At 49.8% G+C, this 21,287-nt stretch overlaps 1 protein-coding gene across 1 annotated transcript; it reads right to left on the bottom strand.

The window, feature by feature from the left end:
* Positions 1–139: 139 nt before the first annotated feature.
* On the bottom strand, positions 140–20,608 carry LOC308634304 (growth/differentiation factor 6-like; the record flags this gene model as incomplete). The annotated part of the gene is made up of 2 exons (XM_081268113.1): positions 140–1,097; positions 20,181–20,608. The coding sequence occupies 2 exons, from the start codon at positions 20,606–20,608 to the stop codon at positions 140–142; spliced, it is 1,386 nt and encodes a 461-aa protein (XP_081124239.1).
* Positions 20,609–21,287: the final 679 nt, after the last annotated feature.

Below are 21,287 nucleotides of genomic sequence, written 5' to 3'. Positions count from 1 at the left end.
CTTGCACCCCGCTCTCGCTCTCGCGTCCAGGCTGTCCCCCACCACACCCAGCAGCCTCCTCCAAGGCCAGCTTCCTCCTCCTGCTCTCTGCAGTCAGGCCTCCCCTGCGTCCCGGGCCAAGGCGGCAGGAAAGGAACCGCTACCTGCAGCCACAGGACTCCACTACCATGTCCTCATACTGCTTGTAGACCACATTATTGCCCGCGTCGATGTACAGAATGCTGATGGGAGTCAATTTGGTGGGCACGCAGCAGCTGGGTGGGGTGGAGCCGGGATCCATGGAGTTCATCAGAGTCTGGATGATGGCGTGGTTGGTGGGCTCCAGGTGCGAGCGCAGCGGGAAATCGCACACACCCTCGCAATGATAAGCCTCGTACTCTAGGGGCGCGATAATCCAGTCGTCCCAGCCCAGCTCCTTGAAGTTCACGTGCAAGGGCTTCTTACTGCAGCGTAGCCTCGACTTCTTGCCGTGCCGTTTGCCGTGACGGCTGGCGAAGGCCATGCGCCGCCGCCGCCGACCGGGCGAGGGCAGCCAAGGCCCGGCATCCGGGGCGCCCGACGGCGGTGGCCACGAGCCCTCCGCGCCGGCGCTGGGACCCGCAGCCTCAGGGGAGCCCAGCTGTTCGCGCATCTCAGCGAACAGGTTTTTGCGCTGGGATCTGGTGAACACCACGAGCAGGGCGCGCTCCTGTGGGGACCGCACCCTCCGGCCGAAGCCCAGACTCCGCAGGTCCGGGGGCGGCGGTTGCTGGGGTCCCTGAGGGTGCGCCTCTACCTCCCCGATGTCTGGCTCGACCCACGCGGCCCGCAGCTCCAAGCACAGCTGCTTCCAAGGCTGGTGGCGCAGGCCCTGCCACACGTCGAAGACCTCCCAGCCGGCCGGGGGCGCCCCCTGCGGGTCTAGGGTCCTCGAGTCCAACAGCAGGGGCGACAGGCAAGGGAAGAGCTGCACGTGGAGTGGCCCTGAGGGAGGCCCCCAGGGCGCTGCGGGCGCCTGGCGATAGAGCCGCAGCTCTGCGCCCACCAGCTCTTCTTTGTCTGAGAGCGTGGACACATCAAACAAATACTTCTGTCTCCGGAGAGGAGTGTGCGAGATAAAAAATAATTACAGTCAGTTTCACTTAAGGGGGAGATCAGCCCGGTGCTCCCTGGCCGTCCCCAGGAGGAAGAGGGCGGGGAGAGAGCAGTCCAGCTAAACTGACCCGGGTGGCTCCCCGGTTTCCCACCCCAACCGTGCACGGCGTGGGAAGGGGACACACCAGGACAAGCCCCCATCCTCCTAGTCAGCTTTGGGCTCCCAGGGCAGAAGTCGGTGGCTGCTGGCAATCTGGCTGAGGCAGCGGCTTCCCGGGTTTTCTCCCCAAGAGGCTGCGTAACCACTAATGTGCCCTTTGTGGTCGCAAGTCTGGGCTGTGCTTCCTCCCCAGTCCTCCTCTCCCACCGCTGTTCTCCTTGTCATTCATATCTCAAATGTCACCTCCTCCTAGAAGCCATCCCAGACCACCTTAATCTAAAGTAGTTTCTTTTGGTCACTATCCCAGGGATTGGTTTATTACCTTACGTTTAGCATTATGTACAATTACCCAGTTTATATTTATTTCTTTACTGGTCTGTCTTTCCCAATACCCCTCCTCATTCGGCCAGGCCGAAGGAGTTGCAACTCTCACTTGCATCTTGCTCCACACATCACCTAGACCCCTGGATGACCTAGAGTACACGCTGGTCAGTAGTGTGAAACTTTACAGGGAAAGGTTCTCAAACTGGTTGCTCAATTAGAATCTTCTGGAGAATTTTAAAAGTACCAGTGCTCCACCTTGCTCCAGCTAATTGAACCCCTTATCTAAGGGTAGGTCCTGGGAGTGTGGTTCTTGAATGTTTGTTGACAGCTTTTCTTTTCTTTTTAATTTCCAAGGTGATTTAAAGATGCAGTCCTAACTGCAGAGCCCCCCCACCCCAAATTCAGGGTCACATTGCTGCCATCAGGCAGTTTTGCTGAGGCATTTAGGCCCAAAACATTGCAGACAGAAGGAAGAGCTGCTATGTGATTTCCTTTCTTCTCTTTCTTTCATTTCTTCCTTCCTTCCTTACTAACAAATAAAGTAGTGAGGCTTTCAAATATATGGCTGGAGTGGGAGGGAGTAAATCAACATGCCCACCAGACATTCATTGAGAAGTACCTGCAGTCAATGAGAAATAGATATACATGGAAGAAGAAAACCTTAACCATGTACAATTACACACACACACACACACACACACACATCCACACAGAGTGATATCCCCCCCCCTTCCTTTCCTTACACCCAATATAAAATTTCCTTGGTTTGCAGCTAGACCTGAAGACAATTTGTTGTTGTTGTTGTTGTTACAAGTGAGAAAAAGAAATTTGGGACATATAGAGGGCAGCAGGCTTTAAAAATCCAAGACAAATTCTTCTGAACCAAGACAAAATTGGACTCCTTTTTGACACATTGGTGCATGAAGCCAACCCACTTCAATGTGCAAAGCGGAAAGCTAACCAGATTTTCCTGGGCCGCCTTCCCATAAAATATTTACAACCCAGCAAATACAAAAATTCCCAAAGCCCCTAGCTTTCCCCAGAAGCTAGTAAAGTTTGGGTCGATTTCAATAGTAAAAGTGTCACTGGGTCCTGATCCGACCCTCACTGCCTGTCCAGATGTAGCCCAGGGCCATGGGCTCTGGAGCCTCAGCCACACCCAGTCAGCACTCTGGGCTGACTGCAGGACCCAATGCCCCTCTCTAACACACATGCCCTGACCTGAGACAGAGCTGCGGGAAGGGTAAGAGAGGTGAAAAGGGAAAAGCTGCTAGAGGCAGTTGATTTATGGAAGCCAAGACCTTCAAACCAGCCAGGGTCACATTAACATCAGGGGGAATTCAGCATACTTTCTTCTTAAGAGAAACCTGTGACTGACTATGCTTAGCCATTGCCCAGATTTCTGGACCTATTGCCATAGACTTCACTTCCATACCTCCCCCCTAAACCCACCAGTGAGGGCTGTGATGACAGGGACAACCCTCAGGCATTTGCTGTACAAGTTAAATGTTGTGAGGACTGGCATGATTCTAATTGTTACTTTATTAACTTCAGTTTTATAAGGTATTATGTTGTATAAGGTATTTGTATTGTTCTCATACTACAGATGGGAAAACCAAGTCTTTAAGAAATTAATTTCCAAAGTCAGGATATGGTGATGCTGAGATCCATTTTTCAGTCTATTTAGTTCCAGAGTTGGAATTTTTAGTCCCTAAGCCCCAGTGCCTCATCACTGTAGTCCAGGTATTGGAATCTAGAAGCAGCCAATAGTGGCCAGAGTTTTAGGGAAGGAGAACAAAATCCAAACGATATTTGCATTACATGATAGGAACAAAACCTGACCTCCCTTAGGAAGTCATTTCCATCTCTGTTTACAAAACTCTTGAGATAGTCTGTCACTAACTGGAGAGCATTAGTCAGAGATAATTTCTCTCCCGTGCAACATGGACAGATCAGCTTACATTTATTATCATTTTTTTAAAAGTGTGGGCTGATAAATGGTTAGTGCGTGGTCGAATCAAAACTGAGGCAAGCATCTGTAGCAAAAGGCACTTACTGATTCTACAACCTTTGGATTTCTAATAATCTTTCTAGCAAGACCAGCCCACATTTACCCTTTCAAAGACACTGAGAGGAATGCAAATACAGCCTTCCACTTCCATCCTGTTCCTGTCTCTTCCCATTCCAGTAGCATCCCACACTTCCAGGGACCTCACCTACATGCATGTGGACCCTTAGCCCACAGATCTCTGCATCCCAGCTCAACAGACACACATACACAACAGTAGTATGGTTCTCTCTTGGGAGGATAGACCTGCTAAAGAAGCCCTCCAGGTATTGGAAGTGGTCTCAGGGATATTTGTGCAAGCATTTTGTGGCCCAAGTATCTAGAGATTGGACTAGAATATTGGCTTTCAAAGCTGCTAATCCTGCAATGGTCCCTACATCTACAACACAATCACAGAGAAACATTAGAAATGCTAATTATCTCAGGCCCCAGAGGTTTGAGGTGCATTTCTAATGAGCCCTAAGGTGGTGCTGATTCTGCAGGTCCAGGGAATCACACTTTGAGAGCCACTAGTGTAGGAGGGTATGTCTCCTAGGCTTCTTAGATTCCCTGCTCTATAGGACACCACATAGGGAGGGGTATCATTGAAGGAAGGGAAAAAAACAAGGTCCTCTAAAGCGCTGAGCCAAAAGCAGGGTCTTAAGCTGGTATCACCAGACCTAATCACTATCTCTCAGCTCTTTCCTGGACCCCACAGCCACCTTCATATTTTTAAAATCCTTTCAACCATATCATCTCTCACTAGGTCTCTAGAACCTCTAACCCCTAAATAGAGGGTCCCTGAAGGTGGCTGCTCTACACAGATCCCCTACAGACCACATTCCCCACCTGCCTGAACCTGCTCTGGAGCCATGCATCACAGAAATAGTCCAGAGGAGGCCTTGCCCTGGGGAGTGTATGTATCACCATGCTCTGTAACCTGTAGACACTTTACCTGCAGACCCGGCTTCACAAGGCTGGCCCAGGACCATGGGTCACCTGTGTGCAGGAACCTGGCCCTTCCCACTGCCTTGCAAAAACTACCTCTCCCACTAAGTCCTATGTAAATGAGGAGTAATGTCATAAAATGACTCCCTTCCCTTAACTAGACTGCACTTTCCTTTTCAAACTCTGTGGCACTTACATCCTGGAAATGAATCCTAAGCTTTAGGCCTTTAAATTGAAAATGATCAGTAATACATCCTGGGCGTTTTGTATTTTGCTTTTAATTCGAATTGTTACAACAAAGCTCATACCCTCAGTTAACTCAGTGTTTGTTGAGTATTAGACATAGTGACCTTTCAAGTTATAGTTGCTGGATTTATTTATGCTCTCTCCCTGGGAGGTGAGTAGAGACAGGAGGAAGAGAGAAAGAAAAGAACCACTACTGAGCCAGTCAGTAGTGGGTTTCCAAAAACCTGAAACTTCCTTTGGTTGGAGACTTGGGGACACAAAGGCAGGCACTGCATTTCCCCCAAGACATCACTGGGATATGTCCGCAGCTACTGACCAGATGACTGGACAGACCCAGCAGACCTAATCAGCCACACAGTCACACCTCCCACCCACATACCCTGAGGCATAGACCCTGTGACTAGGCAACAGCTCAGCCTGAGTGTTCTGGGCTTTCCCACCGGACACACCTAAACCGGGATGGGGGGTTGAGAATAATCACTCATCTTTGCAAAGGAAACCTCAGAGGTCTTAGCTGCTAAGCCTTTCCCCACTCCCTCATTTTAGAGACAGCAGCATCACTGAGCATCATAATAGACACGTGCTGGGAGCTTTTTAGGGCATTTTTTACTGAGTCCTTCTTGCAAGCATCAGAGATAGTTCTTGTTATATATATATATATATATATAAAGTCATATTTATTTATATGCAATGCTAACAATCAAACCCAGAGCCTTACACATACTAGGCAAGCACTCTACCACTGAGATACAACCCCAGCCCCTAGAGATCAATCTTACTGTTATACTCATTGGTAGATGAGGAAACTGAAGCTCTTAGAGGTATCTCAACTCACCCATTGTCTCCCAACTAGTAAGGGACAGTTAGGGGAAGTGCTGAAGTTCCCAATTTCAAACCTGGAACCCTAGTCCTGGGGTCACATCTTTTTACATGGGTCCTGATTGGGCAGTAGAACAGAAGAAAGGGGAAACAGGATGTGTTCATCCTAGATGTAATCAACACTGGGTGGGCTGGGTTTCCCTAGCCTCCTCCCTTTTCTTTAGCAGAAGGAAGACTTTCAAGCTCAGAATTCACTGCCAGGTTTGGAGTCATTTCTCCCCTAGGTATCTCAACCTCAGCACTGCCCTGAGATATTATCAGGTTGGAAAACAAGCCAATGTATGAGATGAGTGAAAATGAACCACCAGTCCCTACCCCTGGAAAGTCAAGACCTCTCAGAGTACTGGGTGCTTCAACTATTTACTGTACACCTGGGATACCATTATTTCCTAGGTATCCCATGAGGATGGACATAGTCCTGAGTCAGGCCCTATTAAGATCTCAGCCTTGTGAAATAATGGCCATTTCCTAAGCATCCTCACCAAATTGGAGAATTTGGGAGCAATCCATACAGTTCACCCTTTCCAGAGTGTTCTTGCTTGACCCCAGTACTCTTGCTTGACTTACTAGCCTACTAATTGTAATAGCAAATACCCATATAGCACTATGTGCTGGGCATGATCTAAATTCTTTTAATCTTCAAAATCACCTATAATCTGGCCATGGCACACAGAATATACCAACTGAAATTTCATGCCATACACCATAAAATTGTACAATTGTTGTGTCAATTAAAGTAAAAAAAAATATTTTTCAAAAACTTGCCTCTGAAAAAAAGTATTACTATAAACAAAAACATAGGAATCTAAAGAGTAAACTAGCCCAAGATAGTAAGTGGTAGAGCTGGCAGCTTAGCTCCAGTATCTGCCTCTGCTCTCCATGTCCCAGCCCTTGATGTCTGTGCCTCAGTGTTTTAGCTCTTACATACTTCCCATGCCTGGAAGGAGGAAGGGCTTCTCCCCTGGTCTGCAGAATCACTCATTTCTTAATCAGCAGAACTGAAGAAATTTCACAATAAGACTTTTGAAAAAGAACTTACAAGGAAATAATTTTCTCATTTACAAAATGGTAATTATAATTACAGCTCACGGGGCCACTGGACAGGGCAAAGGAGATAAGTGTGAGTAATTTCTGGAGAAGTTATACACGTGTTAGTTACTACTGACAATGTGAAATGAGCATAGGAATTGACTAAGTGACAAAAATTTCAATCCTGATCTGTGACCTAGTGACTTGGTGACATTGGTTAGACTAGGTTACATAATCTATCCCAGACTCATATGTCTCCTCTGTAAAGTGGGAGAACCACTGCTCCCTTGCAGGATCATTGCAAAGGTCAGAGTCAAGGCACCCAGGGGTCACAGTTCATGGAACACCCCCAGAAATGCAGCCAAAATTACTATAACTACCAAACATCGTGGTAGGAAGAGGTGGAGCTGTCCTTTTCTTGGTCTCCTTTAGGAGATGTGATTCAGTTCTCTCCACAAGATATCCAGAAGTGAATGGATGTAAGGCACTGCTGGGCATCATGGACAAAGAAAGCAGCAGGTGCTTCCTGTTCCTGCTCTTCCTGCTCAGAGGAGGTCCAGTGAAGGTCAAGGCTCATCTGGACTGCAGCCTTGCTCCTATTATACCGATTCTTCTCAATCCTGTCATGACATTTCTGACACTGCTGTCCTGTCGCGTCCCCCTTGCCCGCAAGGAAGACGCAACACCGGGAATCTTCTTCCAGTCGTTTATTCAGGTTCTCGAGATCTCTTACACTCTACTCTCTTCTTCATCTTCCTTCTCTCTCTTCTTCATCTTCCTCTTCTTCATCTTCCTCATCTTCCTCTCTTCTTCATCTTCCTCTTCATCTTCCTCTCCGAATGCTCCTACCAGCCTTAATAAAGCATCTCAAGCCCCAATGCGAAGCTGCCACGTGGAGCTTTCTCATAGGGTGTTAGAAAACCACGCACCAACTCTCCCAATTAAGGAGTTGTTTGTCACAAACCACAGTCGAGCCAGCGCCATCTTGTAATGGCGACCACAGTTCGCAGAAACGGCTCACTACAGTTCCCCCTTTTGTTTTCTAAAAACAATACAGGCGAGAGTAGAGGTCCTATCCCACTGTGCAGAAGTGGCTGCATAGTATGGCTCAGCCCCAAGGAGGGGCCTTCCCCAGATCTGAGACCATATCAGCCGACGCTTTTCTCGTGGGACGGGGCGTGGACGCGTCTAACCCGCATGCAATAGGACATGCTCTCCTTGAGGTCCACTTCAAGGATCACTCAAGTGCAGTGCCTTGCCTCGCATCCTGTATCGTAATGGACGGAGGGGGATAGCCGAGGCTGAACTGTGGCTGTTTAGAAATACAACGACAAACAAGTTGGTAACACCCTAAAAGAAAGGCACGGGTCTTAAGGCGATAATCTGCGCAAGCCAGACTTGAGGTGAATTGCCGTTACTCATACTAAGCCTTCAACCAGGAACCTTATCAGACCCAAACAGGTCAGGACGTTCCCACATGACCGTTATTGGCTGAATATGAAAACAGACACCACAAATCTTTCAAGGCCTTGTGAGCTCCTTCAAGGTCTTGTGAGCTGGCCTCTTTGACATGCACAAAAATCAGGGCTGGATCCAAGCCCTGGGGGCCGGGGGGAATCCGTGCCAGCAGTTCCCCCCCTTTTGTTTGTTGCACGTCAAAGGGAATCAAGTAGCCCCTGTCTTAGGTCGTTCACTGCCCCTACACTGCTTACCCGTCTTTGGGGAGGCCCCATTCCCCTGTCTTAGGTTGCAGTGCAAGCGTGAAAGTTGCCCGTCTCTGGGTACTACAAGATCAGCTTGTTGTTGCCAAGGCGTTCAGTGGTATCTATTCAGCCAGTCATTATTGGGTCTTTAATTGGTTCCGGTTCAACAAGGCATAGAGTAAAAATAAAGAAGAAAAAGGGGGCAAAAGGAGGAAGGCATGAAGCAGGGATCATTGTAGAAAAATCATCTTCGAATTGGTCGGAGACAAACTTCAGCAAGATCATCCTTGGTCTGCAGGCGTTGATAATGGATCTGTATTGGCTTAGAAGTCAGAATGTTAATTTGGTCTTTAATAAATTGTGTCATTCTCTTACCTAGGCAGGGGCCTACAGCAGCTATAAGGAGGAGACCGAAAAGCGGTCCCATTACAGTGGATATCAAAGGAGTTAACCATGGGGTATTTTTAAACCACTGTTCAAACCATCCTTGTTGTGCTTCAAACTCCTTTTGTCTTTTAGCCAATCTTTCCGTGACCTTTTCCATAGTTTCACGGATTACCCCAGTATGATCTGCATAAAAACAACACTGTTCCTTTAAGGCTACACATAGTCCTCCTTCCCTTAGGAACAATAAATCTAGTCCCCTCCTATTTTGTAACACAACTTCTGAGAGGAGCTGGGTAGAGAATAACATTTAAGATCTACAGTGGTATTAGAGGATAATTTAGACAGTATTGCTACCCCTTCATAATAGGGCGGCCTGGAGGTCAAGCATAGCCAGCAATCTTGGGTCCTGTTAGGACTAGTGGCATTGAGAGCGAAAAAGGCTCCTTGGATCAAATCAAAAAGACGATCTCCAGTTCCAGGGTGTATGGGCCCAGGGGCACAATCAAAGGTTTGATAGCCCACAGTTATTGTTTGACCGCTGGGGGAAGGTTTTATTGTTGGGGCTATGGGCTACTTGGGTCCAGATGGGGCCTTTTGATCTCCGAGCACCTGATTGGGTCCTATTAAACTTCCAGTAGGCTGTTCTGTGGTCAATTTAAGCCGAAAAAGCAGGCCAGGATTGTACTGTCCGGGGGTGTAAATACGCAGCCCCCAGAGATATCCTTAAGTCCAATCTGGCTGCTGTTTTCCATTGGAAGTAAACTGAATAGTAATATCTGATTCTCCCTCTATTGTTTACCAGAAGTGGGTAACATCAGTTTGCCAGACATCATTGGTGTGTAAGCCTCTAGGATTAACACTTAGACTAGGGGAATGAATGAATGGAGCACACACTGGGCATAAGGAAACAATTTGTAGAGCCTGATCACGTAAGCACCCCGCACAGAAGCGTAAGGATTGTGCATTTAGATGGAATTTAGCATGGAGCTAAAGAGCTGATCCGTTTGTAATTGTTCCATGATAGTAAATTGTCTGCCAATATAAGGGGTTGCCTCAATAACTGAGGCTAAATTAGCAACATAGAGACTATCAGTATACACATCAAGTGGAATGGAATTGTATAATTTAAGGGCCATAATTAGAGCCTCAACTTCTGATATTTGGGCAGACAGTCTAGGAACAGGGTGTCGAATTACTTGAGATCCATCAAAAACAACAGCAAACCCCCCTCTTGCTCCGTCTGTATAAACAGTCTGAGCTCCCGGGATAGATTCCCCTTTAATAATTTTAGGAGAAATAATAGGACATTTTTTAAGGTCTTCTAGAAGTTTATGTCGGGGAAAGTGATTATTAATTTGACCTTTGAAATTACAAGGGAAGAGACACCAAAGATCATGTTCTTGTTGGAAATTTAAAATCATATCCTGGGTATAAGGTTGAATGAGAATGTCAAAAGTCTTTCCAAACAGTGCATCACCCAAATATTTGGCTTTCCAGATCAAATTCATCACCAGTTCATAAAAGGGAGTTATTACCCGAGAGTTAGAAGCAGGTAAATGGACCCAATAGATGGGACCTATTTGTCAAAACACTGTAGTAGGAGTTAATTTTGATGGCAGGATTATAAATGATAGGGGTATAGAATAGTTTATCTGGGTAACCTGCATATCTTGTAGGGCCTTCTCTATCAGTCTTAATGATTGTAGAGCCTCAGGTGTGGGATTCTCTTGTAGGGCCTTCTCTATCAGTCTTAATGATTGTAGAGCCTCAGGTGTGGGATTCTCTTGTAGGGCCTTCTCTATCAGTCTTAATGATTGTAGAGCCTCAGGTGTGGGATTCCTGACTGAGCTGGGGGAAGGGTCTCCTTGGAGGAGATCATACAGAGGCTTAAGTTCCTGGAAAGAGAGGAGTTGGCACTGTTGTCAAAGTTATAAACATACCTCTTAAGAGAGGGGGAAAGGGAGAAACCTTTAGCAACTTGACGTTTCTCCCAAGAATGATCCTGACAAGGCGTAAATGTTGGGGGGAAACCAAGATTAGGGGTACAGTAAGGAGAGGCCTTAAAATGAGTGGCATTATAAAGACTATTAGAAGAAGGAGGCACTGGGATTAGTACTTCGGAGATAATAGCCAAGGTAGTTATGTTTAAAGCAGAGCTATTTACGGGGGTTCCTGAGCCTGATTGTTCCCCTGAGGCTACTTAGCTCAATACAGCACTGAGAATGCTCCCTGAGATCTGACTGGACCGCAATGGGTCCTTCCAGTTAATCAAATTCTTGGTCTTAAGGCTAATACAATGAGCGTTCCCGAAGCCAAAACAAGAAACTCCTGTGAGATTAACTTGAGATTGATTAAAAATGCTTTCCACCTGAGTTAGTGTGAAGGCGGCATCCACTCCATAAGTGCGCACAGACTCCGCCAGGGTCTTCAATTTATCATCTTATGAGTTTAACATAGAAACCTGTGGAATCAAATTTTGTCTGAAAAAGATATCTTCCGTTAGCATTTACAGGTAGGCATTTTTTAAAAATACAGTTTCTGAGTAGCTCCGGTAGAAATCTGAAACGCAGCAGTATAGGTTAGTGGCTGGAAGGTGGGACTAGAAGTCCTGTCTGAGTGACTGTGGAAGAACCAATCGGTAGCCCCCAAGAGTGTGGGAGGTGGGACCAGGAAGCCGCTCTTCCACCAGGCAGCCCATGGTTACCATGGTGATGCAAGCAACACGGAGTCCGCCGCTCACCCTCGGGGCAAAAGTTCCCCAAGATTTCCTAGCCGACCGCACCTTGCCTGATTTTGTTTGCATTTTTCCCCGCCTGGCCAAGCTCTTACTGCGGCAGCAGCCTGCTCTGTTTCTGGACCATCCCCGCACACTCCGGCTTCCGGGCCGGGGCGGGCTCCTGTTCCCTTTTCCCGGCTGCAGTGGGCGTCCCTGGGCATAAATCCCAGGGTCATAATTAATCTGCTGCTGCGGCACCCATGGCACAGCAACAGAAGGAACACAGAAAACGAAAGACACAGACGACAAAAAAACACAGAAAACAAAAGTGAAAGTACACATTGCAGCTGCAATAAAATATGAGGCCTACGGGGTCCCGCTCTCGGGGACGAGGGGTCCGCTCCGCTCAGGGACGAGGGGTCCGCTCAGGGACGAGGGGTCCGCTCAGGGACGAGGGGTCCGCTCAGGGACGAGGGGTCCACTCACGGGACGAGGGGTCCACTCACGGGACGAGGGGTCCACTCACGGGACGAGGGGTGCACCACTCCTGACGACTGAAAGTTCTGATTTTCCCGGGTCTCGGCACCATTTGTCGCGTCCCCCTTGCCCGCAAGGAAGACGCAACACCGGGAATCTTCTTCCAGTCGTTTATTCAGGTTCTCGAGATCTCTTACACTCTACTCTCTTCTTCATCTTCCTTCTCTCTCTTCTTCATCTTCCTCTTCTTCATCTTCCTCATCTTCCTCTCTTCTTCATCTTCCTCTTCATCTTCCTCTCCGAATGCTCCTACCAGCCTTAATAAAGCATCTCAAGCCCCAATGCGAAGCTGCCACGTGGAGCTTTCTCATAGGGTGTTAGAAAACCACGCACCAACTCTCCCAATTAAGGAGTTGTTTGTCACAAACCACAGTCGAGCCAGCGCCATCTTGTAATGGCGACCACAGTTCGCAGAAACGGCTCACTACACTGTCCCTTCCACAATGCCAGGTGACCAAGGACCTCTACCCTATCTCATCAAGGATTGGGTCTTTCTGCAAGTTTTCTCCTGGGGTGTGGGGAACAAGGCTGGCCCATGTACTAACTCATAAGACTAGAGGGCAGGGGCAGGGGCAGCCCCAGGTGGCCCTGGACTTCCTCTCTCTTCTCTTGGCAACTTTTCTGGTGCCTGGTCTACAATCTTTCCTGGGTAGGGAAAGAATATTCCTCATCCTCACTTGACAAAGGCCACTGACATGTTGGGGCAGCACGTGTAGAAATGAATGACCCTTTGGCTGCAGCACACTGTGGTGAGATTGGAACCTGCTGCCTGTCAGCTAGGGAGATTGTCTTGGTGGGTCTGTACTCCTTCACCGCCACACACTCACTGGCCCAGCTTTTCTCCAGGTCTCTGGCTTTCCTCGGTGCCTTCCCCAAATACTTGGCCTGCATTCCATTCCTCAGCTTCTTCTCTCTTTCCAAAGACCAGAAAGGCTCAAGGCGTGTCCTCTTCCACTGAATTTCTGCTTTTCCCATCCTCTAGCCCTGGCCTGGTAGATCTGCACCCTACACACCATGAGCCTGGGCTTTGTAGACCCCGTGGGCTAAGCGGTTCTGGTAGTCTGGGTCCCATGGAGAAATTCCATCAAGGTAGGATCATCATGAGGCAAACATGTGAAACTTGGGTGGAAAGAAGGGAAAGAGCACCTTGGCTCCCAAACAAAAGAAAACACAACTGCACGCGTTCGATGCGGAGCCCTAGCAAGCTTTCCAAGGAGGCAACTCCAACCCCACTGGCACTGATTTTTGGCGGACGTCAAGGGCCAGGGACAGACCTTTTCCCTGAGCACAGAATACAACCAGCAGAAGTCACCTTTTGTCGCTAGTTGTATGAACTTTGACGGTGAAAATTTTCTGGGCTCTCGCTCTCTTGGTGGGCGGTGGCGGAAGAACCAGAGAAGAAGAGCCAAGATCGAAGACACTGCCCCAGGCATCTGTCGTCTCATCACGGTCAAACCCTGGGCTCTGGACTATTGCGGCTCAAATATTCGTTTGATAACACAGCAAATCAAAATCAATCAGAAGCTCGTCCCCCAACCCTCCCTCACACCTTGCTGCCTCATGCAAGCAGCCTGCTCTGTCCAGGAGTGTCCGCAGGTCGCCGCCCCTGGATAAGGTGCTGGGCCCGACCAAGGTGATTTGCTAGGGTGAACTTCCTTGAAGGGTCCACAAGTAGCCAAGGGGAGCAACACCGGCACTGTAAGAACAGCTCTGGGGGCGGAGGTTTTCTCAGTCCAATAGCCGCCTTCGGAGCTGGAACACGACCCGGTCGCTTGGTTTGCAGGCTTCAGATGAAAAGTAAAAGATGCCCTCCCCAACCAGCACTGAGGTTGCAGATAGAGGGAGGGGTTCACACTGGCTTGCAGTCGTGGGCAGACTGTTGGGCTTTCAGCGCTTTGTGGTTCTGCGCAGGAGAAACTGCAGTGATGTGTTCTTTAAGGTGCTGAACTGGGTCCAGACTCAGAAGAAAGGAATCGTGGCAAGCCCGCGTGAGAGGTGGATCTTGGTCTGACTTTCGAAACAACGAAACAAAGTGGCAAAATGAGATTCTTGCTGTTAACTGTAGGCGGTAGCCTCGAATTTTTTTCAATTTCTCTCCGGAGGGAGCTTCCAAGCGGCGGTCGTCGCGGAAGTCGGGAAGAGGCTCTTTGCCTGGAAGCCAGGTTTGCAACGCAGGCGCACCGATTTCCCTAGTCTCCTATGCTATTTAGGGATGACCCCACCCCACCCCGAAGCCAACCCTCTGCTCTTCTGCTCAAACTCAGCACCAACTTGTGCCAGAGGCCAGCCCCTCTCGTCACTTGCACGCCCATTATCTGGTCCTTAAACCAGGCCCCGCCCCCAGGCTCCCGGGCCACTGGCTGAGCAGCTCCTCCAGAAATGGTCGCGGCCCGCAAGCGGCGGGTCTGCTCCAAGATCCTGCAGCTCTTCACTTCAAATGTACCTATCCGTCGGCCTCCAGCAGTGCGTGCCAATAGACAGTCCTAGGACGGCAACCTTGGCACCGTTCGACCCACAAGGACCTGCTTAATTCCAATGAACAGGAGATACTATTTAACAGACTTTAAGCTTAAAAATAAACAGGACGTGGGGAGAGAGTGGGAGAATGCCACGCAGTGGGTGAAATGGATACACATCCCAGCTTCCCACACCCCAAGGGTTCGGTTCAATTCTGTCCTCTCATCTAAAGAAATCATTGTCGGATCCAGATTACTCAATACTCGAAGGATTATCGAACTAATTAATGCCTTTCACTTTAGCTGAAAACCACCAGGAGTTATTGTTGATTTGCCCTGGGTAGTTCGAAGCATTCAGCAGTCCTGGCAGGAAGCAAAAGTTTGGCTTCTACCCTATTTCTAACATACTCCCTGCCCCCAACCTCTCCATTCCATTCCCTCCCCACCACCTCATCCAGGAAGATGCACCACCATTGGTGAGGTATGCTGGTATCCCCAGGACTCCTGCTAGGAAAAACAGGAGTTTTTTATATACGTGGGCCTCCATCAATGCAGCACCCCGTATTCCCAGAGGATCCAGGCGGCATGCGTGCTCTGTGATCAGAAAGGAGAGTTTTCATGTCCGGAATCTGTTGGGGGTGGGGGGCGAGGGGGGTAGTTGTCACAAGGCCTGCCTTAGGATGTGGCTTGGGTGGATTTTAATTATTTTCTCTCAATGTACAGAAATGTTGATCCCCTCCCCCACCAGCAACTCCACTGCACAAACACCTAGAGGCCTGACAGCCTCCACAGTTGAGGAAAACACACAATGTCCTCCTCAGATTAGCCTCTCTGGCTCACCAAGAATGCCGGTGCAACCTGCCTTCTCCCTGCAGAAGACACTAGGTGTTTTTAGCTTCTTGATTGTCCTTGTAAGGAGTCTCTTATGGCCTTATGGATGGGGATGACAATAACTGATACAAATAAGGCCATGGGCAAGGAATTGGTTTGTGGCCTTTAAGGTAGAATCATTCTATCTAGAAGAACAGAACAAACTTCTAGTTTAAGGCTTCCTCCCCTTTCCCCCTAGGGCTTTCCCCAGAACCCTGTGGTTCACCGCGGGAGGAGCATCTTGAACCTGGACTTCCTTACAGACTCCGCACTGGTGATCCTGCCCGCGCGCTCTCACACGCACACACTTGAACACTTAGCAAGACTTTCCCAAGGTTGTTCCCTCTTTCCGGGGAAATAAAGCCTAGATTGGAACCTTCTGCCGGCTTCCTCACTTAGCCGTCTGGTCTGAATTAGTGTTTTTATAAGGGACTCAAACAAATGGAATACAAGGTCACCAAATAATTAACAGTTGCGAATTCCCTCCGTCCCCATTAAAATACTTCCTTGCTTATATTTCATTTTCCGTTTGCCAACGACAACAGGGTCCCGACAAAAGCGCTTCGGCGTTGATTACACCATTCTGCGGCCCAGGTCCACCCAGAAACCCGCTGTTTTGCATAAACACGATGTACTAGACGAACTTCAGTCGTGGAGGGAACTATGTGTCTTTGAATGTCCTGGGGCAGAAGGCCTATCCTCAGCATTGTCCTGCCCTACCCCCTGATAATCACGATCCACGGGGTAACTGGAAATGTCAACATGCAATTAGCAGCAGAATCTCCTGAGACTCGTTTCTAGGTGTCAATTTCCTCAAGGATGTTCCGACTTCGTTTTGGTTTTTATCTATTCCTCACTGGCTCCTTTTTAAGACCATTGTTGTAAAAACAACAACAAAAATTTAAATTAAAGAGTATTCTCATTTCAAAGCCATCTGGAAATCTAACTCAGCAATACTTTTTATATTCATTTTGTTTCCTTCATCCTTGAGAGTTTTTTTTTTCTTATATGGTGCTTATATAAGCTTGCAATTCTAAGTCAGTCTCTCTCTCTCTCTCTCTCTCTCTCTCTCTCTCTCTCTCTCTCACTCACTCTCTCTCTCTTCCTCCATCCCTCAGCCCAGTTGAATTCTTTCATAGATGTTCTAATTGTCTGTTTTTCCCAGGCCCCAGGATTGGGAGCCTGGGGCTCCAGTACTAATGTCGTTTTTAATGAGTGATTTCATGAGCTAACTGTAATTTTGCTATATCCAATTGATCCATTCTGATCCTTTGCCTGCACTGATACACATACAGGCACATGCTTTCTCATCTTTATGAATCCAAACTCACGTTTAAAGCACAATAAAGGCATTTTAAAAAGATCAGGGATCTAATGAGTTTTGTGCCTCTGTTAAAATAAATATAAGAAGAAGCCAGGTACAACACAAATTCAGACCTTTAAATTTAATGTTGCATGAGAACTCCTAACTAGTTTTTTTAAAGACTAGAGTGGAATATTAGGCCACAAAGAAAATCTCATTTTTTTAACTTCTTCTTGCCACCATCCTTAAAAAATCCTCTTTCCCCTTACCTATCCGTATAGTGCCCTGTTTTGTATTCAGAGTTTAGTACCTTATATGAATTTTCTCCTCTTACTAGCTAGCTGAGTGACCTTGATCAACTTACTTAATATCTCTGCCTTAATTCACCTGTAAAACAGGGAAGTAACAGGTGAGAATTAAATGTAATAATTCATACAATAGATTTTAGCAGAGTACTTGCCCCACAGCAACAGTTCAGTAAATCTTGATCGTCATTATTATCCTTAGATGTTTAAAGAGCAAACCAAAAGGAAGAACTTTTTTTTTAAACCTTGCAATAAGGTCTCCTCATGGAGGTTGAAAGAGGTAGCAGCAGCAGGTGGAATAGTATAGTGACATCTCAGTTGAGCTAGAGCACTTTTCACTCATTGAGGACAGAGTTAATCTCTTCCATTCTCAACCTCAGGCTTCAGGTATAACTTAGGTTCCCAGGTTAGGAAGGCTTTTGACAAATACTGTGAGTCACTCATGCCTCTTAAACCGGCTTTGGGGCTCCTTCCCTTTCCTTTGCTCCTCCCCTTGGGGGACCCTTGCTCCTCAGAGCCAAGCCTGCCACACTCTTCAGCGATTTAAACATCCCTGAGGCAACACAACTGACCCAGTACTAGGCTGGCCCCTGCTCTTTCCTCCTCGCCCTGCCATTCTTAGGTTGGGGGAGGGGTTGTTGCAGGGTTTGGCGCGTTTAAGAACCCCCGCGGGAGACCTGCGGAAGTCCTCGCCAGGAGCCAGGGATGCGCGGCTAGCGGGTCCCTTCCATCACGGGAGACTAGACACCGTTTGATATGTTATGACATGCACCCTCAATTAGATCGCTGAGTTGAAACACTCCAATCAGGGGCCCGATGCTAAGCAAGCCCTGGAAGGTCCAGCCCGAGGTCACCGCCGGTGACACATCAAATCAAAATCAGTGAGAGGGAAAGTGAGGCTTTTCCTTTATCAAGCTAGGGCTGCAGCTAGCAATGTACCCCCTCCTCTGCGCTCCCCTCCCGCCCGCAGCTCCGCACTCCTTCGCGAGGCATGCGACAATCCGCACCGCCTTCCTAGACAACTAGCTGTGGTTCTTCACGTTTTCTGGGAACTGGGGAGTGGAGGGGACTCAGTCTTTGAAGTTGCGGTTTCAGGAATCAGGCTGCATCTCCCACCCAGGGCAGACCTCTCGCAGCCCCAGCTCTTGATGGTTTTCTGGGGTTGAGGCTGGACGGACGTCTGGGGTTCTGTCCGACTGGCCTAGAGACCTTGCTCGGGAACAGAAGCCCCCCCAACCCAGGCGCGAAACCAATCCTTTCCTCTACCTCTTGCGCCCAGTGGCTCACAGAGCGGTGCCCCAGGGTCTGGGATCGGGGAGGCTGCAGGGCAAGATACGGTGAAGAGAGTTCGTACCTACAAGGGACACCTCTTCCCCCTTGCCTGAATTCAGAAGGTCTCCATAGGCAGGGTCCCTTGGTCTAATGCCAAACTCACAGGACACAGCCAGCCAGTCAGGGGTGCGTGCTTGGGGGGGAGGAGCAAAGATTCTTGCCACTTCCCGGAAAAAGAAAAAGAGCGCCCAACTGCCGGCCAGCCTAGGCCTCCAGGATTTCTTCCCTTAGGGAAGGCCTCTTTAGTTTTCTTTTAGCTTTCTTAGCCTCTCCTTTGGCAAGGTAGAAAAAGCGGAAAGTTAGAGGACTTGGAGGTAGGGTGTCAGGGGGATGCAGACAAGCAGTACCTGGGCAGGGGACCTAGTTGCAGCACTAAGAAGAAGCCACGTGCCTTTGCAAAAGTGACTTTTGTAAACCTAAAATCGTCATAAAATACATGGCGTTAATTTGCCGTCAGGACCTTTCAGCAGCTCATAATCCCGCTGACCTTGGGCTACAGCCGAGCACGCGGCGTGGGCAGGACCTCCGTGCGCAAGGAACGCAACTGCAAGGTAGAAGTTAAGGGCTCAAGACGCTGTAGAACCAGGACTGAGAGCCGTTAGCTCGCTTTGAAAAGCTTTAAGAACGAGTGAGCACTCAAGCAGCCATAGCTGAGGTAGTTGAGCAGGCTATTCTGCAGGAAGCCCAGGGCTCTCTGGGTTCCTGGGCAGTCCCACTTTCACCCACCTGGAAGCAGAACCCTTAGCGAAGTTAAGTCTGGGGAATGGATAGCTATAGCTGCCTAAATCTCTTCTCATTTCTTGCTTCTCCTTGCCCTTCTCTTTCCCCTTCCTTTCCTTTTCCTCCCTTCCTTTCTTGTCTCTCTAAGCATTATTGTCTCCTTGTTAGGAGCGGTGGAATTTCCCCCAGTTTGTGATGGGGGGTGGGCCACGAGGTTTCCTCGAAAGCACTGACACGCTGAGGACCTGCGATGGTGGCAAGAAGTGGGTTGCAAGAATTTTCTCAGGCTCCCACTTGTGCACCCGATTTGGCGGAGGCGAAGTGGGGCGGGGGCCCTAGATGCTCAGAGAGAGGAGCTTAGAAGTGTACCCACGTGCATTAAATAGCAACAACTCCCTAAGCTTAGTGGACCCTGCCCCCAGCCCGCCCTTCCACTTGCTGCTACTACCTTTGCAGAAACCAGAGGCTCAGAGCCTCTGGGTGCTTGACGCTGGAGGGAGAAAAATGGTAGAAGCCTCTGGGCACGCGACTGGCTGAACACCAGCTGATGATTCCCACACTGGGACGCGCGGAAAACCCACGCGGCGTCTGCACCACGGCACAGCCGGACACAGCTAACTGACTGGCTCCCTCAACGGTTGGACTAGCTGGGGCCGGCTTTTCCCGGAGCGACTAGAGCTTTGAGCTTTCCATTGCTCACTCGTTCCCTGGGGCCCGCCAGGTCGGTCCCAGTAGTCCAGGCCTAGGGCTGCGGGTCCTACACAACCCGAGACTCGAGGTACAGAGTCCATCATTCCTCGCCCTGACCCTTCTCCATCCCTGGTTGTCTGCCTACCACTTCCCTTCCTTTATGCGCCCTCCACTAGCCACCAGATGAGCGGCCACCACGATGCTTTCTGCAAAAGACGGGGAAGGAAGGAAAGAAAGAAAGAAGGACGGAAGGGAATATTGTGAACTGGAGCAAAATCTGCAGCCACATTCAGAAACTTACTCGGGCTTTAGAAAAACAATTTAGAAAAGAAAAGAAAGGGGGAGGTGTCCTGAGCGAGAAGGGAATTCACAAATGCAGCTTCCTGCCAGAGCTGGAGCCGCACTCTGGCTGCGGAGCTCCAGCCGGAGAGGACTTGGGCGTCTTCTTTGCCACTTACCTAGTCCTCTGTCTACAAAGCTAGTGATCGGATTAGCCGACTTGGAAGACTGGAAAAAGCTGGCATTGATGCCCAGCTTCTCTGCAATGGAATAAGTCCTGTAGATTGACAGCATGTACTCATGGGGCACCACGCGCGGACCTCGGCCGGGCTGCTCCTGCGCCGGGGTCTGCTGAGACGATTGCCGCTGGGGCTCGTCCTGCGGCCGCGACTGGGGCTCCTGGAGCTCCTGGGGCGTCCGACCCGCGGCGGCATTCTCTCGCGGCACCCGCGGCATCTTCCCTTCCTTGCGGCTCCTTATGCCCTTGGTGGAGTCCAACTCAGGGGAGGACGAGGAGGAGATGGAAGCTTGCTGGAAACCGGGCAAATCCCACAGGAAACTGACGAGGAAAACGGCCCAGAGCAGGATCCTGGGAGTATCCATGGCGAGAAAGTGGCCGTGTTTCCCCAAGAGGCGGCGGCGACGGCGCTGGGCGCAAAGGGCACGGAGTGGCTGGACAGCGGCTGGGGCCCGGCTCCTAGGGCAGATTCCGAGTGCGAAGAGCCGAGCCGGGTCCCAGGCACACAAACCCCGGGCCTGCCACGCCCCCTCCCGCCCCTCTCCGGGAGGGGAGGGTGGGAGGAGAGGCCGGGTGGTGCGGGCAGGAGGTGTGGGGGAGAGGGGCCGCGGTGTGCCAGTGTAGCAGGAAGACGCAGCGCCCCCGCGGGACGCGTGCGGGATGGCCGGGAGGAGGTCGCAGAGCTGGTCCTAGGCAATGGCTTGGGGAGGGCGGGCCGCCGTCCCTCGGTTGGGGAGCATGGTCCTGCCCTCAGCCACAGTGTACCTCTAGCACTCTCTAAGGAGCGGTCGCCCCGCAGCGCCTCGCGGGCTCTAGGTCCTCCCCAGTCGCTGCACTGAGCGGCCCTGAACCAGGAAGGCGACAGAGGCGGCGGCGCCCCCGAGAGACAGCTGGGATCTGGCGCCCCTACCGCTGGCTGCTGCGCTGGCTCCGGGCGGTGGTACCTCCTCTCCTCGGCCCCAACCGCCAGGCGGGTCCTTGGCTGCCCTCAGGGACCAGCCCAGAGCCTGAGAAGCCTCGCGGTGGGCCCGACGCAGGGGCCAG

The sequence above is a fragment of the Spermophilus citellus genome (assembly GCF_964194105.1).
Source record: "Spermophilus citellus genome assembly, chromosome: 15".
Lineage (NCBI taxonomy): Eukaryota > Metazoa > Chordata > Mammalia > Rodentia > Sciuridae > Spermophilus > Spermophilus citellus.
The sequence above is the reverse complement of the archived record's forward strand: the minus strand, read 5'-3'. Positions and strand labels throughout refer to the sequence as shown.